The 17977-nt window shown below is 37.5% G+C and overlaps 1 protein-coding gene across 1 annotated transcript in view; it reads left to right on the forward strand.

Annotated features, from left to right (window-relative positions):
- Nucleotides 1–1339: 1339 nt before the first annotated feature.
- LOC109376431 (cystic fibrosis transmembrane conductance regulator) overlaps nt 1340–17977 on the forward strand; it is a gene marked incomplete at its 5' end in the record, with an annotated part of 146425 nt that continues 129787 nt past the window's right edge. Inside the window, 7 exons of the mRNA XM_019632350.1 lie at nt 1340–1555; nt 4849–4938; nt 6925–7088; nt 7900–8025; nt 11728–11974; nt 14136–14228; nt 16190–16372. Coding sequence (XP_019487895.1) covers nt 1340–1555; nt 4849–4938; nt 6925–7088; nt 7900–8025; nt 11728–11974; nt 14136–14228; nt 16190–16372 — 1119 coding nt within the window. The remainder of the gene's footprint in view (nt 1556–4848; nt 4939–6924; nt 7089–7899; nt 8026–11727; nt 11975–14135; nt 14229–16189; nt 16373–17977) is intronic.

Genomic DNA, 17977 nt, shown 5'->3' on the forward strand with positions numbered 1-17977 from the left:
GAGAGAACTCCATTATGCCATGTATGATTAATCTGTAAACCTTTTTTTAAGTTTGAATCTTTCCTTATATTCAGAGCCTTGGTGTACACACTTAATTTGAAATAAAGCACTGAATATAAAGTATAGATTGAGCAGCTACACAAAGCCAGTGGTCAGCCAATGACAGCTCTATATAGATCAGGATTCCTTATGGAGATGAAGTTGATATAAAAAAGTATTTTTATCTATTCAGAAGGAGAGGGCTGGTGGTCTTGAGCACTGTTTAGAGAAGACATTATAGAAAATGGGGAAAAAAGCAAGTTAAGGGCTGAGGGAGAGTAATGGTGAGCAGTACTGGGGGTGGGGGAAACAGCCTGGTTTGAAAATATATGTTTGAAGTGTAACAATTAGCATAGCATCATTTCCTTGCAGTGTTTAGCCTCAGATCCCCATTTCACAAGATCACCATCAAACAAAACAGAAGACTATGTGTCTTTCCCTTTTCAAGGCAATTTAGCAAGATGAGTAAGAGTTTGACTTCATAGGTTCATATCCCTGTGTTATATTCTGATATATTCAGGAGAAATGGTAATGAATTTGATGGACAATTTCATTTAGTAATTGATTGAGGATCTGATGAAGTGGATTTGGAAAACACAACTTTGATCCTCCTTTGTTAACTCATAGGCCTTTGAAGAGTTGATGAATCACTGGAAACTGGTGTGAAGTTCAAATCTGTGGGCATCCTTTTGCCCTAAAGTCCTGTTCCAGGCTGGGAAAGGCATGGTGCCAGAAGGGGCTGACTTGAAATACCACCAGTGCCTGCCAGCTCCCCCCTCCTGTTGCCAGCTCCCCTTTATGTGGTTGCGTTGAGAAGCTATATTCTTTCTGGAAATAATTCCATTGTTCAAAATGCTTTGAAAATTCTATTTTGAAATCATGTCAAGTCACTTGGTCTCTTTGGCCTGTTTCTTTAACTGCAAAGCTATAGTAATAATGCCAACTCTCACTCCTAAAGCATAAAAATCAAATGAAAAATATTTTATAAACTGTTGAGTGCTATGTAGATGTTACTAAATCATACCTTCACTTTATGGCCACTATTCACCTTTTAGTCAAAAATAACCTCCCATGTGCTTGTATACTTGTCTTCAAGTGACTTTTGCTACAGCCCAAAATCAAACCTTATTTCAAAGTGTAAAGATATTAAAAACAGTGTCCAGAATTTCCTCTATGGCATGGCTCTGTGTGCAGGCCATTTTAAGTCCTTCTTTAAAGATGGAATTTCCTGTGTTGACATTATGAGGGTGTTTTATGAAAGGGGAATACAATTTCATTTCTCTGTTTGTCCTCTTTACAGGAAGTCACCAAAGCAGTCCAGCCTCTCCTACTGGGAAGAATCATAGCTTCCTATGATCCAGATAACAAGGTGGAGCGGTCCATTGCGATTTACCTAGGCATAGGCTTATGCCTGCTCTTTATCATGAGGATGCTGCTTCTGCACCCCGCCATCTTTGGCCTGCATCACATTGGAATGCAAATGAGGATAGCTATGTTCAGTTTGATTTATAAGAAGGTAACACTTTTTTGCACAGTCTCCATGCTACATGGAGTAGTAGCATGGTTTAAATGCCATGCTGGTAAAGTGAGGGGTAAATGCTGGAATCAAATTCATAAGCCTGTGAGATAAATGGCAGCACTAATTAATGTTTCAAATTTTCTTTGGTAACTTAATTCACTTCAACTAATAATTATTGAATGCCTTCTATTTGGTTGTTGGAAAAGTCATAACGTATTTTTTCTGTTTTTCATTGTAAAACTGCATCATGACTTTTCCCACAACCCAATATAAACTGCCTGTAATATAGTTTTATTTTCGTTTGTTTTCACTAGTCATGCCATCATTTTTTGGAACCCATGACTTCCCATTAAAATGACTCTTACCTTCTGCATAAAAGTCATTGACAAACTATCATCTTATGATAAAATGCCATATATCCTTATGTTCAACAACAAGAATATAGTATATAATTGTTCATGATAATACAAGCAATAAGAATTTCCACCTAACTAGTTGTGACACAGTGGTGGTATTCACATATCCACTGTCTTAACCTGAGTAAGGTTTTTGTCATCCTGTGAGCCCTGAAAATTAAAGAATTTTAGAACAGTAAATGCATGGCAACTGTAAGAACCTTCTTTAGTTTTCTGTGTATGCATGATTTAGGTGAATTCAACTTAAGATTTAGGTACCTTGCAAACACAATTTAAGATCATTTCAATATCATTTTTTTCACCAATCTGATTCAAGACCAGGTGTGACTGCTTAGATCTACCGAGTCATTATAGAAAGCTGTTTCAGTTGAATCATTTGGATACTCTTTTACCCTTTTCTGTTTTCTTTTCCCAGTGTAAAGACTTTATATACTTGGCTTATGAGGGCCATGGATCTGAAATTCCCTCTAACAAATAACCCATAACAGTTCCATAATGTACATGCAAGGTCAGTTGTGCTGTAAAATCTTAATAGCCATACTTTATTGTTCAAAGAAGCCTTTTATGGAGGCACAAGAAAAAAGCAGAGTCCACAGTTTAATTAAATCACCTCAGCTGCAATCTTATCAGTTCACAAGTAGCAGGAAAGCATGGGTGATAAATCAACAAAAATTTTATTTTGATCTAGAAATTCTATATAAGTGAAGAAATTATTAGATACTATTTGGAATGTCAAATCTACACAGCAAGCATATCAAAGAAATTTGAATCCAGTTTTAAAAATATTTGTAAAAGTGCTTATTATTCTAATGATAAGTGATAGCTAAGGATGTGCATGACAAGCTTCTAAGTGATTTAAATATACTGTCTCATTTGAGCCTCTCCCAAACTCTCTGGTAGAAACTATCATCCCTATTCTATGGATAAAAGATTTAAGAAACTAAGACCTAAAAAGTATAGAAAATGGTACAAAAGCTTGTTCAAAAGTTCTAAAATGGGTAAATCACAATCCATGGAATGAAGGGTTTTCTAAGTCATAGGGAAAATAAAATAAGTACTGAAATAATGTAGTAATAGAAACTGCTATACAGGAGAGAGGCATGGAATGCTCTGGGCTTAGAAGGAGCAGGTTACTTTGTAAGCAAGTGCGTATATAACATTTAGCACAATACAGCAATATATGTGTTTCTAGACCCAGAAAACATTAACGAAAAGTTGGAAGACACTGTCTGTCTTTCTTTCTCATTATTGAATATTTGTTCTGACCCAGTTGGCTTTACCTCTCTAGCCACACTTATTGGCCTTCATTGACCTTATCACCAAAGAATGCAATTGCATCTCCCCATGGCTGTGCCGTGGTCCTGGAAGGAAGTAAACCTAAAGTGAATGGGGGCCATAGCTGACCAGTTTCATCCATGTGGCAGGCAACTGCTAATTCTTTCCACAATGTTCCAAATTTTGTAACAGGATGCCATTTTGCTTTGTTCCAAAATCTGAAAATATGATACATTCAAATTATATTTTAAATAATGAATCCAAATACAAACTAAATTTAGCTTTGCCTGTGAATTTCAAGAAGATAGAGATAACTAAAATGAACAAATATTTACTGAGTGTTTGCTGTGCTTGACATGGAGCTCTGTGGAGCACTGAAGTGACCTGAGACTGAATCTGTTACTAAGTCATGTGTGTGTGATCCAGCTCAATGGGTATCCTCCTTCGTGTTGCTCTAATAGTGCTTTGGAATTAACTGCCGTGATTGAGTCCTTCTTCATCTCTGCTTACCTAAATGCTATTCATTATATCACATCTATCTTAAATTCTACCTCTTCCATAAAATCTTTCCAGATTTTTGTAACCAGATATGTGAACTTTCTTTTAACCACTCAATTAAATTCTACTCCCTTTAACTCATTTATCATATGATATTTAGTAATGTATATACTAGGTTTCCTTGAGGCAAGAATTACATTTTAATAAATCTTAATAATAATCGCTGAAGGCTTGAATAAACGGATTTGCATCTACTAGATGCTCAATACATAGGTGAGGGATTCAGTGGAAACAAATATTAGATAGGTACTCTCCAATCAAAGCCATAGATCTAGTGGCAAATCAATTCCTATTAAATTTTATAGGTGAGTCTGACTGATCTTTCATAAGCATAATCAATTTACTTACTAAGCAATTAATCCTATTTTGTCTATATGAATGTATATTTCTTTGTAAAATTTAAGGATTTTGCATTATTAGTATAATCTTTCACAAAATTATTAATGACTCAGTTATTCATAATGTACTAATTGACTTTAACAGTAATTTTATTTAATAGAATTAGTATAGGACGGCATGCAAAATTTAAATTAAGGTTTTTTTTGTTTTTGTTTTTTTTAGCTGAGCCATCCTGCTACCTATTGGCAGCTCAGCGGCTGCTCAGCTCGGGCTGGACTCAAACCGCTGTTGCTCAGAGCTCAAACTCTTGAGCGAGCTCTTAACCAACTGAGCCACTCGGCCAGCCCTTAAATTAAGGTTTAAATTTCAAATTTCACTGCCTTTGGTTCTATCTTTTATAAAAATAAAACAAAAAAACACAAACCCTCCACACTATTTTGGAGGAGAAAAAAATGGTTATTACTCTCTAGATGCTGGAGAATATAATAACTAGAGGCAAGACAGTATAATATTTGTTATGAAGAGAAATATTTATAAATTTGAGAAGATACTAAACTAGGTAAACATAAAATAATTTTCATTATCTTTACTTAAAAATGCATGCTCAGTAACCTAATTCCTCAGCTGTAGTATAATGTTGCTTATAAATATATCTGTGTTCTGTTCATTAACTTCATCTAACTTCCCATTTTTTCCTTTTAGACTCTGAAGCTGTCAAGCCGTGTTCTAGATAAAATAAGTATTGGACAACTTGTTAGTCTCCTTTCCAACAACCTGAACAAATTTGATGAAGTATGTACCTAGTAATTTAATCTTTTATGCATGGTTGTTTTAAATTGTACAACTGTAAAGCTTTCCCTGGGTCAGACAGCAGTGAGAAGCGGTCACGTGGGACACACTCCTGCCTTCCCTATCTCTGAAAATGGAGAAACCTGAGTAGTATAGCAAGGGGGTCCTGGAACCATCCAACTCAAAGGCACCTCAGCTTGCTGGGTATTTAATGAGGTTCTTCAATATTCAGTCCTTATCAAATATTTTTAAAGTTTTCTTTTAATACTTAAATCAGTCATTTACTTTGGTTGAGTATAATTTTTGTTGTTGAATATTTACTTTGGTTGAATACTCCAAGCAATTCTTGGTCAGTTGTCACATCCCGCACGACAAGGGCAGTGAGAGAACGAGAGGGAGCAGTGAAGGGTTAAAAAAGAAAAGAAACAGAAGCCAATAGTTAAATGAGAATGGGGCTAAAGGTCTCCAGCCTCACAGGACTGAGAGCCCCAAATCAGGCCAACACGCAGCTTTTATTTCTCCACATACCTGGAAGTAGCATTGTTCTCTCCACAGTCTATGAGTCTCATTCCTGAGAACTTGCACATGCCAAATTACCCATGCCTGCAAGCTGCTACTACCGAAAGTCCGTTGGTGGTGATCAGACAAATGCTCTGCCTTCACACACCCATACGCATACAACCCCGGGAGATAAGATTATTATGCTGAGGACAGATACTATTACATCATCAGGTCACTTCCCAAGCAGGTTGCAGGAAGGAATGTAGCTACAGAGGTANCAGTGAAGGGTTAAAAAAGAAAAGAAACAGAAGCCAATAGTTAAATGAGAGTGGGGCTAAAGGTCTCCAGCCTCACAGGACTGAGAGCCCCGAATCAGGCCAACACGCAGCTTTTATTTCTCCACATACCCGGAAGTAGCATTGTTCTCTCCACAGTCTGTGAGTCTCATTCCTGAGAACTTGCACATGTCAGATTACCCATTCCTGCAAGCTGCTATTACCAAGAGTCCTCCGGCTGCCATCAGACAAATGCTCTGCTTTCACACACCCATAAGCATACAATCTCAGGGAGATAAGATTATCATGCTGAGGACAGATACTATCACATCATCAGGTCACTTCCCAAGCAGGTTGCAGGAAGGAATGTAGCTACAGAGGTAGAAGACCTCCAGTTTCTTTGGGGGCGGCTGAGGACCTATGCCCACCTCCATCAGCCTTGAGATTTCTCCTGATGGCCCCCATGCAACTGTGCCTGTCTTAGGTTATTCCTTCCTCAAGGAATCTTACCCGTCATTGGCTAACCAGCCATCTTTTGGGGCCAAACAGGGAGACCCAAGATGTATGAGCAGTGTCCTCAAAAGGGTCAGTTTAGGGGTAAGCGTGGAAGGACAGAAGGCTAAACAGCTGCATGGCAACAGTCAGTGCCATCTTGAGTCACAAATAAATGCAAGGTCCTTGAGGACAGATAATTTGTTTTATTTACTTTGCATTTCCAGTGTTTAATATAATATTGAGCCGCCAACAGGTGCTAAATAAATTACTGTTGAGATAAGCACACATTTATTCTGAATCTACTGTCAGACAGAGTGGTGCCCTTGCAGCGATGGAGCTCCTGGACAGTCTGTTGTTCTTTCAAGTTCTACACCATGGCTCTTGCTTTACCCAAGTAGAAGTTATTTAAAATAAATTCTTAACAGGATACTTAGGAGATCCAATCTCAATTCCATTGAAAAAAAGCATTTTCAAAAATGCAGTAATTTGAAATCTGTTCCTTGGGAAACCCTAGTCCACGTGTAGAATGTGTAAGCACGTTGCTCGGTGCTTTATGTAATGAAGATTTCATTCATGTACCTAGATTTCAGTGTACTCAGGGCCAGGAAGTATTTGATGATATAAGCTCATTGTGCTTGATTTCTTTAATCTGTGCTTGTTTGTTTAGGGGGATGGAGGATACAGCATCACTAATTTTCACTGTGATTTTGTTTTCCAGGGACTTGCATTGGCACATTTCGTGTGGATCGCTCCTTTACAAGTGACGCTGCTAATGGGGCTGCTGTGGGAGCTGTTACAGGCCTCCGCCTTCTGTGGGCTCGCTGTCCTCATCATCCTCGCCCTGTTCCAAGCAGGGTTAGGGAGGATGATGATGAAGTACAGGTAGCACTCTGTTTACACAGTTCGAAAGGATTTTATGTTGGGTTTTCAAAAAGCCCACTCTGGTAAAACCAGTAAAACCAGTACGCACTGAACCGTGATCTACTTATTGAGTGTCACTAAAAAGGAATTATTTTAATGGTGCATATGTCCATATCATTACTTCCTGTTTTGTTTGTCAAGCTATAGAATTTCTTTATAAATATGTTATGATTCAGGTCATGTTTATAGATCATAAGATTTAGGTACAATGGATAAACCATTTAAGTGAGTAGGAGGAAATGCATACATTTTGGATAGAGCTTATAGGCTTTTCCTACTCTGGTTCATGGATCTTCATACATTCAAGCCTTAGTTATTTTGAAATTACAGAATGAATCAGTGATACCATTCATTGCTTAGATAGAGGACTTCTAGACTTTGTCAGCCAAAGTATGATAGAAAGTTTACCGATTTTGGAGTCAAATAGCTCTTGACTTGAATCCCAGATTGCACTCTTACTAGTTATTGTGACTAAGTCAAGCCACTTTACCCCACTGAGTCTCTGGTTTTTCTTCTTTAAATTAGAGATCACCCCCTCTCCTAGACTGTCATAAGGATTAAGGATAGTGTATGGAGTGCATCTAAATCAGTGTCTGGCACACAGGCATTTACTAAATGGTAGCTACTATTTTTGTTACCATCTATTTGATAATAAAAATTCATTTGTTTAATAAAAGAAATGTGGCTTTTCTGAAAAGCTTGAGCAGTTCTTAGTGGTTAATTTGACTTTTTACTAATTATTTGATTGATGGGTTGATTGATTGATTTACAGAGATCGGCGAGCTGGAAAGATCAGTGAAAGACTTGTGATCACCTCAGAAATAATTGAAAATATTCAATCTGTTAAAGCATACTGCTGGGAGGAAGCAATGGAGAAAATGATTGAAAACCTAAGACAGTAAGTCATTCAGATAATTTCAGTATCGTTAGTCGGTTAATGTTTAATTTTTTTTTTAAGATTCTTTTATTGGGGAATTGGGGAAGGGGAACAGACAAGTTGCTGTCGTTTTGTTCTTCAATCTAGTTGTGGAGGATATTGCTTCACTGGCCCAAGTTGGCACCATCATTGTGCTCTTCCCGGGTGAGGCAGATCAGGTGCTGGCTTCTGGATGGCCGCTCACAGCGGCTGCTGGCTGCTCACGCTGGCTGCTGGCTACACACGGTAGCCCATGGCAACCCACTGCAGCAGGGGCTGCAGCCTACGCCATCGCCGGCAACTCATGGCAGCCCAGCTCCAGGTTGAGCTGTTGTTCAGCATCTTAGCTATAGAGGGAAGTGTCACTGGCCCTCATATATGGGATCTGAACCGGGGCCCTCTGGCATCCCAAGCCAGCTCTTCACCAACGTGCCACTTGGGTGACCATAATATTTTTAAAATGAAGTCACAATGGACTTCTAGATCATATTTGAAGTTTCTGACAATCAAACAATTATATTAAGTTATATCAATATTCATGCATTAGTGGTATAATTTTACATAGTTGATCAAGTGTGTTATTTTGCACTATATTTATACCTAATGAAATATAGCTGCTTAATATACTTGACTAAAATGATTATCATGATGCTGAAGGCTGATTGAAACCTTAAATGGAACTGCTGAGTTAATAAGTGTACAATTCTGAGTGAAATCAATTATTCTCTATTACTATATTTTCCTTAATCTACTGTTATGGCTCCTGAAAAATTTAAAAAAAACCTTCCTCAGTTGGCTAAAATATGTTTATTCTTTCCTTAACTTAAGAATAGTAACACAGGGTAATATCTATACATTGAGTTTCTATACACCTTCCACTTGAGAAGTGAGTTCAGGTGAAAGCACTGCCTGAGATAGAGTCAGGCTTGGCACCTATCTCTAGTCTTGTTTCACCTCAGATAACCTTTTTTCACTGACTAGTAAAGATTATATCCAGCAAAAAAGTACAGCACAGACTGAGATATGATCAGTAAGATAATTTGGACAAAATATTAACTAGGGTATTTCTGTAGCCATGACACCATTTTTCTTTAGTCAAGTTCCATGTTCTACAAACTGCAATCAAAAAAAGGTTCTAGGAGATTCAGTGGGAACAGATATACTGTTAAAGGGCAAATAACTCAGGACAGATAACACATGAGAGTTTCACAGGGAAAAATGTACTAAAGGGAAGAGTACCTTCTAGATGGTATGACTATGTTATCAGAAACTCAGGCTGCTGGTTCCAGGAGACAATGATGGTAACTGAGCTGCAGGTGTGTTATTGGAACAACAAAAGAATTGCTGAAGTGGTAGGTCCTTTGCCATGTAAATAGAAAGAGTAAAAGAGTATTTATTTCCCAAACATTATTGCTCACCTGTTTTTATTATGCCTCTCAATACAAAACCAGGAAAGGAATTATATTTTCTATCCAGAAACACCCTTAAAGATCTTGGGGAATCGTTTAGTTGAAGTTGTTTTTCTCATTAGCAAGTGTTCTCCATCATTCTTGTCCCCTTGGTCAGTCATATGCCTGTGAGCATTGGCATGAGAGTGACAAGGAGATTATCAGAGAACTCAGCTTCCTCAGGCCTCAAGGTAAACTCCTGGTCAGGTTATTCTGCCTGCTGACCTTTTTTTTACTTTATTTTTTTCTCTTTTTCTCAAAAGAGGAAATCCATCCATCCTACTCTGTATTTCTGGTTGAGGAATTCTGTCAATAATAGCAAATGTTTGGTTGTAATTTGTATAACCTGGTTCCTTAATCTGGCATGAAATTGCTAGAAAGTGCTGATGGAAATATAGGAAAGCAAGAATTGCTTCTTCTCAAAAGAACACATGTATTGTTCTCAAGGACATTGGTAGGATGCATTTCGAAGGGGCTGTTACCTCAGCCTGGGCCACTGTTGTACTGGGCAAATGACTGTGCAAAGCTCCCTGGTCATCTACTCCTTTATCGCTCTTTGGTAATAAAGTCACTTTCAATTTTTTATAAGAAACTGATAAAATATTTTTATGACTCATAATATGTTAGTGATTTTATTATGGAGAGTACTGCTTTCTTGGTGATTCTTATAAATGTTCTTGAATCCCTTATTCTTTTCTTGGAGCACCACACCTTCCAATTTCCTCAACTGTTTCTAATACATTTCAACAACAATTAGACAAATTTATTAACATTTTTGTAAACAGTGTGTTCTAGCATTTTCTTAGCCTCCACATAGCCAATATTAGTCTTACTGATGAAGATTAAAGGCACACATAGTAAGGTCTAAGTGCCAGGCTGTCTGCTGTGCTGTCATTTATCTTGGCAACAGCTCCACAAGGAAGATGTTCGTTTCCCTTCTATGCATGTGGATTCTGTAGGATCAGAGGGAAGAGCAACTTGCTTAAGATGGAAGGGCTGTAAGTGGCACAGGCAGGAGTGAACCCCATGGAGATCCCCAAATCACAAATCACAAATTCAGAGCCCAATCATTGATATAAGTAAGCGTTAGAGTGTGCAACAATTCAGGTTAGACACATTGAACTCCATTTTCTTCATCAGAATGTTCAAGATTACATTGTTTTTCAGATTTAAAAAATTAAAAGATTTCTTCTGAATTCTACCACTTAGAATAAGAACTTTTTTGAGTTATAGAAGTGTATGGAAATAGAATCCAAATGTCAGGCCAGGCTCAGCTGTTGCTCCCTCCCACCAGGACCCCCTCCCCCCCACTTGTCTGTGTCACCACTGCTCTTTCCCTTACAAGAGCTGAACAGGAAGGTCCCAGGTGATTCAGTTTTTATGGCCCCGGAAGAGTGGAATGGATGTTGAAAGTAGCATTGTCCTCTGCTCTCACCAGCCTCTGCACTCCCTGTTTGCTGCCTTGTTGGAGCATTTAAACCTCTTCTACATTTATTTAAAAAAATAGTTCACATTTGCAGTTCAGAGTAGAAGCTCAGAGTGCAATATGGTTGCAAATCATTATGCTGAAATGAGCGAGACAAAGAGGATGCAGCATGTATGTTCATGATTTTTCAAGAGCCACCTGCAACAGCATCACGTGGGCATTTTGTTGGTTTTTTTTGGAAGCCTGCTGCAGACTCACTTAGTCAGTGACTCTGAGAGCTGGGCCTGAGACTCTGCACTTTAACAAGTGTTTCAGGTGATTTTTACTTATGCTAAGGGTTGAGAACCACTCCTCTGTGGCTCATATGTTATTTTCAGTGTTCCCCAAAGCCAAGCTACAGTTTCTAAAGTGTTAAGAAGCCATTAGGGAATCATAGAATTGTCTTTTCCTTTATAAACCTTGCAACTTTGTCCTCATTTCCATACTTAATCATTTAAAACACCAAACAATGAACAAAAAATTATCAAAGTCTCACTAATCTTACTAATTAATAATGAAGTGATCAATACATAAAAATAATGTGATACTAATTGAGCTTATTAATTATAGTTTAAAATAGTATTTACAGGCATTATGTGCAAGACACTGGTACATTCATTACTATTCTTTTTTCAGATAAGGGCACTGAGGCCCAGAGAGGTTAAATAACTTGCCCAAGGTCACAAAGTCTTGAGAGCCTATGTTTAGATTGCAAGATGCCTCCTATTTGAAAAATAAATAAGCATCCCAAATCTTATTATTTTTTTACAGAACAGAACTGAAACTGACCCGGAAAGCAGCCTATGTGAGATACTTCAACAGCTCGGCCTTCTTCTTCTCAGGGTTCTTTGTGGTGTTTTTATCTGTTCTTCCCTATGCACTGATCAAAGGAATCATCCTTCGAAAAATATTCACAACCATCTCGTTCTGCATCGTTCTGCGCATGGCAGTCACTCGGCAATTCCCCTGGGCTGTACAAACATGGTATGACTCTGTTGGAGCAATAAATAAAATACAGGTAATGCATCCTAAGTGGGTATTATATATAATAATTTTGGAACAGCTTAGAACTTTTCTAGTGGACAAACTGGCTGGAGAGTAAGTCTTGGTGCTGGGCCTTTTTGATGCCCGGGGTTTCCTCTCTTGATGTCTGCATGTGGTCTAACGAGCCCTTGTAGTGAAAGCAAGTGAAATAAAATGAAGGCCTGTGAGATTCTCTTAAGTCAAAGAAGTTGCAGAAAATAGTGTTTCTGTATTCTGATAATTTTATTCAAGTAATCAATCCATAGATTAACTTTAATGAACTTGGCAGATGTGCACAAAGATGGTGACAGACTCACCAGGAAGTTATAAAACATTCCCGCTCCCACTAGGAATGTTCGCCTTATTTTCCAAGTGTTTCCTTGGACAGTATGATGAATGAGAAGGGCATTTTATGCCACATTAATTACCAGCAATGCTGATGTAGCTGGTTGCTTTGTAGAAAAATTCTAAAGTCCTCAGGTAATGAGGCTCAATTTATACACAGCTAATTGAATCACTACTAGGAACTTGTGTGTGGTTATCAATTTTATAATTAATATACAGATCAAAATGTTTTGTTATACTTTTTTATGACATTTAAATATTTGACCATGCAAATAAATCACTGTGACATAAATAATAATGATGGTGAAGGTGAGTCACTTTTAAGTGGTTCTGCCATTGTTTAACCTAGGCCAGAGTTTGCAGATGGTGGCCCATGGACCTAATTTTGACCCCTAAACCTCTTTTATTTGACCTTCACATTTAAAAAACATTTGAATTAGTTGCCACATTTAAAAATAGACAGATATCACATGTGCAATCAATTGTCTTCAGTCCCATTTGAAGGATTGGAATGTATGGTAAACTGGGACCTCTTCCCTATCAATTGTGGCAGCCCCCTCACCAAAGACAGCCTGCCCCTCCATTCACCATTCTCTACTCAGCGTCTTCCTTAATTTTATCATCTTAAAAGTATGTGAGTTTGAGATCCTCAATTTAAACAAATAGGTGTGTGTAGCTCGGAACCATAGCAGGTCTTGTACTAATCATATTTGTTCTGTTAACCCATCACAGCTGTGTGTGTGTGTGTGTGTGTGTGAGAGAGAGANTCCATTCACCATTCTCTACTCAGCGTCTTCCTTAATTTTATCATCTTAAAAGTATGTGAGTTTGAGATCCTAAATTTAAACAAATAGGTGTGTGTAGCTCAGAACCATAGCAGGTCTTGTACTAATCATATTTGTTCTGTTAACCCATCACAGCTGTGTGTGTGTGTGTGTGTGTGTGTGTGTGAGAGAGAGAGAGAGAGACAGAGACAGAGACAGAGACAGAGAGAGAAGAGAAGAGGAGAGAGAGAGAGAGAGAGAGAGAAAGAACAGACATACAGACCTAAAATGAGAGCATCACAGAGACCAAGAGAGGCACTGAACAGGAACACAGAGCTAGAGAAACACATCTTGAAAACAAAATTGGGAGAAAAAGAGAAAGCAAAATAGAGGTAGCAAGAAGGAGAAGTGAAAGAAAAAGGAGAAAGAGTGAGGCAAGGATCAGGCTTTTTCCGTGACTTCCTATAGTAAAGACTTCAGGATGCATGAAATGAATTCTTCTTTATGCTCCCACTTTCCGCAGAACACTGTGAATCAGAATTTCTAACAGGGCTCTTCTTTTAGAATCAAGGTTTAATGCCTTAAAATCAGTTACATCCAGTCTTCACACCTTCACTTAACCCAGAGAAGTGATGCTAATGATGCCTCTAATAAGGGGGGTGCTGTAAAGATGAAGACGTTAATTTTCTCTCTGTCCTAATTGTTAACTGAGACACACTGCTGGTTAATTGAGGGCCACTTTATACATTCATCAGCAAGGTTAACATGTACTAGTACAAGGAAGAATCAGTGGTAAATTGAAAATCTAATGTGTAAAAAAGTTTTATATAATATCACACATTTAAAGAGTATATTTCACATATGATGAATCCTAGTGCTTGGCAAACTAACTTTAGAAGCTTATAAAATTATTTTACTAAGAAATAATTTCTTACATAATTCTTAAAATCTAAATGCAAGATACAGTATTATTAGAGTTTAAAATAGATGCAATGATGCATTAATGCTGTTCTAGTTCTATAATGTTTTTGCTCTTTTTATGAACAGGATTTCTTACAAAAGCAAGAGTATAAGACATTGGAATATAACTTAACAACCACAGAGGTAGTGATGGAAAATGTAACAGCCTTCTGGGAAGAGGTCAGAATTATTTTTCACTTATTTGTTCTAAATACTTACACATTTTCTTTGTGATTCTGGTTGTCATACTAACAGACAATGAAGTTAGACTGATGTTAGAACTGGTAGGCTGGAAGGTGACCGACTCCACTTATTTTATAGGTTAAGAAGTGGAGGCCTGGGAATATTAAAGACAGTATAGGAGCCTCTTCACTTTTTGTCTAAGTCATATAACTTGTTTCACATAACAGATTAGTAAGTAATACAAACCTGTTGGTTTGGGATCCAGATAGATCTGGGTTTGAACCCTGGGTCTGGGTTTACTCTCTGTGTAATCTAGATCAAGTCATTGAACTTTGTGCAGCCTCTGGTACTCCATCTGTAAAATGGGACTATTAATATTTACCTTGTAAATTTGTGGTGAGATTGACTGAGATAACTTAATGTTAAGTGTTCAACAGAGTACTGTGCACAAAATAGTTCCTCAGTAAACGCTACCTTCTCTGATCTCAAGTTCCAGTCCAGTGTGTTTTACATGTACTAGTCAACAGAAAGATGTATGAGAGGTCTACCCATGTATGGTTTTCTATGATTTTTACTTATTTTCATTCATTATTTTTAAATTATCATATTTCTCAAAATCAGAAAATATAGTCAGTGATTTTAGCCTCTAACGAAGCAACATTTGATTATTGAGAACACCTGTTGAGTTCCTGTTTCCTTATCATTTATATCTGTTGAGTAAAGGTAGTTATGAAACCAGTGTCCTATTTCTACATATTGCACAATATCTTAAATTGGTTTTATTTATATAAGTAACTTGATCACTAGGGCTTCACTTTACTTCATTTTTTTAAGGTACAGGTAAGAGAATAATTCTTTATCTGCCTAGAAAAATGGTTTGTGGCAAAGTGTGTGGATCAGTTTGATTTTATTTCTTTGCTTTTAGGAATTTCAAATGCCCTTCTAGGCATGAAGAAAGAATATGTTTGATGTTTTCACTACTATTTTCAGACAGATGTCTTCCTGCTCTGACCCAAAATTCCTCTATTTCCCTCTCCTCCCACCTAATAAAATAAGTAGTGTGCTGGAGCCGTTAAGTGCCAGGCACTAGGAGAAGCACTTTGTACGTGTTGTCTCATTTGATTCTCTGAACATTATGACTTATGTAATATTACTATTTCCATTTCACTGATAAAGAAATGGAGGCTTAGAAAGCTTAAGGGACCTGGCTCAGCTCACCCAATTGGCAAGACCTGAAGCCTGGTTTGGACCCAAATGTCACAATCTACAACCCTTTCCCTGAACTGTTGACTCCTGTCTGGCTGCATCCTCACCCTCCAGCCTTTGACTGTCACCTGTCAAACTCCAGACACTCCCTTATGACACTCAGGATGGTGGTGCTTGTTAACCGTCTGCCATCGTGTCTAAGACTTCAGCATTCACACAAGCAGCCCTTCCAATGCCATCCTTTGAACTTACATCTTATGGGACTTCCTCAGAAGTTTCCTCTCACAGTCACACCCTGAGCTTTGTGGGCACCCAGGCTTACTCCACTTCGGTGATTATGTCACACTGAAATCTCTTTCTCAGCCCAGAATTTCCAGTTTAGTCCCTTAATCCCATTTTTACTGCTGCTCAATTTCATCAAGATTTCTAATCTCTTTAATTGTCCCATTTGGACCCCTCCCGGTCTAATCTCCACTTATTCCTGGACCAATCATTTCAATTCTTCTCCCAGCAGCACTCTCATCTCCTTTTTCCTTGTGCTAAATCCTTTTCTGAAAAACATTCACTTTATCAGCTTTGGCTATAATTATAATTTTCAAATATTTTGGATTCTGTGCTCTAGAAATCATGGGCTATATAATTATGTGCTATAATGTATGAATCATAGGCTGTGTGCTTTTCAAACTAATTTTACATAAAATAAATAGCTATTGAAAATATCTGAAAAACACCCTTTATTATTTTTTTTACAGGGGTTTGGGGAATTATTTGAAAATGCAAAACAAAACAATAATAATGGAAACATTCCCAATGGTGATAACAGCCTCTTCTTTAGTAACTTCTCAATTCTTGGTACTCCTGTCCTGAAAGATATCAATTTCAAGATAGAAAGAGGACAGTTGTTGGCAGTTGCTGGATCGACTGGAGCAGGCAAGGTAGTCTCTTTTATTACTCATCATTATGGTCTTAATTTGGCACGCATTTCTCCTTTCTTTTTCAGGTTGGTCTGTAGTGTAAAAAGGTATTTTGGAGAAATCCTTACATGGGTATTAGGAGAATGATTAGATATAGTGTTTTGTATAATATAACTTATTCTGCTGATAATATCTTCTAGCCTTTTATTTCTTCATATTATTTCCAGTGAATCTTCCTACATCTTTAAGTTTTACATAGCACTCAGCATGGTGTCTTGTATGTGGTGGGCATTCAATAACGTTATTGAATCAATGATCCATTTCTACCAGTCTGTGGCAGACGCATTTTTTAGCATAACTGGTTCAGGAAAATCATGGCTTAGATTTTACCTCATGTAACCACATAGGCAAAGGTCCCCATTTTGTTGACATTAGAATTTTGGAGCATGGACTCAGATTTACTTACAAATTATTGTGAGGAAAAATGATTGAGTGTGATAGTTATTTGAAAGAAATACATAGGAATGTTCATTTATTCAGTGCTGGTCAGGCTCCCTGTCCTCCCTACCCCACTCTAACTTATTATAAACTAGGGGTACTAGGAGATACATCTGAGAAAAATTAATAGACTAGAAAGCAAAAACAGCTAAAGGGTCAAACCTCATTGTCAGAAGAAGAGAAAACTATAGTGATCTTTAAGGATATGATCTATTGTTCAGATAATGAGAAAACACTGTTCTCTTTAGGGAATAACTTTAAAGGGCAGGAAGGAATCAAATCAGAAATACAAATCAAAGTTACATTTTTATTTAATTGAACATCTTTGGGAAATTGGTGTGGTTTTGTTTTTGTTTTAATCTACATTAAGCGTCTTTCATTTATGAAACGTCCTTGACTTATTTTAATTAAGCAATATAGGTATAAGAGTCTGCACCACTGGATACCTTGAACTAAAGGCTGGCTTGCAGTATCTCCCCCAGTGTGTGGAGATTTTTAGTTCTTCTGTCGTCCCCACCACTGAAGTGTGTCTCCCAGTGTGGGGAGATTTTCTGTCATGCCCACCACAACTGAAGCAGTCCTGTGGCCTTCCTGACAACTCCTGTCACTACACAGTCTCTGTCATCCACCCTGGCCTCGCTCTGGTACTAAGTTTTAGCTTGATCTTATAATAACTGAGCATTAAATGTGTAGGTTAAGCTATTAGCTCCTGCTTTTGCTGACTTTTAAAATAAAATGCAGAGTCTACAAAGTTTTACCAATATTTATATATAAATATATATATAAATATAACATTCATTGATGTTTCATTTAACTTCATGTCTCTCAAAATACCAAAATATTGATATATATATATATATATATATATATATATAAATTATATATTTATTTATATGCATATATATTTTAAAAAAATTTTAAATGTATTTTTAACCTGGATAATCAGACCCATTTCACTGTTTGGGTCTATAAAGCTGTTCTATATGAAAGCATTACTTCTCATTTTTTAAAAAAGATTTTATTGGGGAATTGGAGGAGGGGAACAGCATTGGGGAATCGGGGAAGGGGAACAGACAAGTTGCTGTCCTTTTGTTCTTCAGTCTAGTTGTGGAGGACGCTGCTTCACTG

This window comes from Hipposideros armiger, unplaced genomic scaffold, assembly GCF_001890085.2.
Source record: "Hipposideros armiger isolate ML-2016 unplaced genomic scaffold, ASM189008v1 scaffold_1130, whole genome shotgun sequence".
NCBI lineage: Eukaryota > Metazoa > Chordata > Mammalia > Chiroptera > Hipposideridae > Hipposideros > Hipposideros armiger.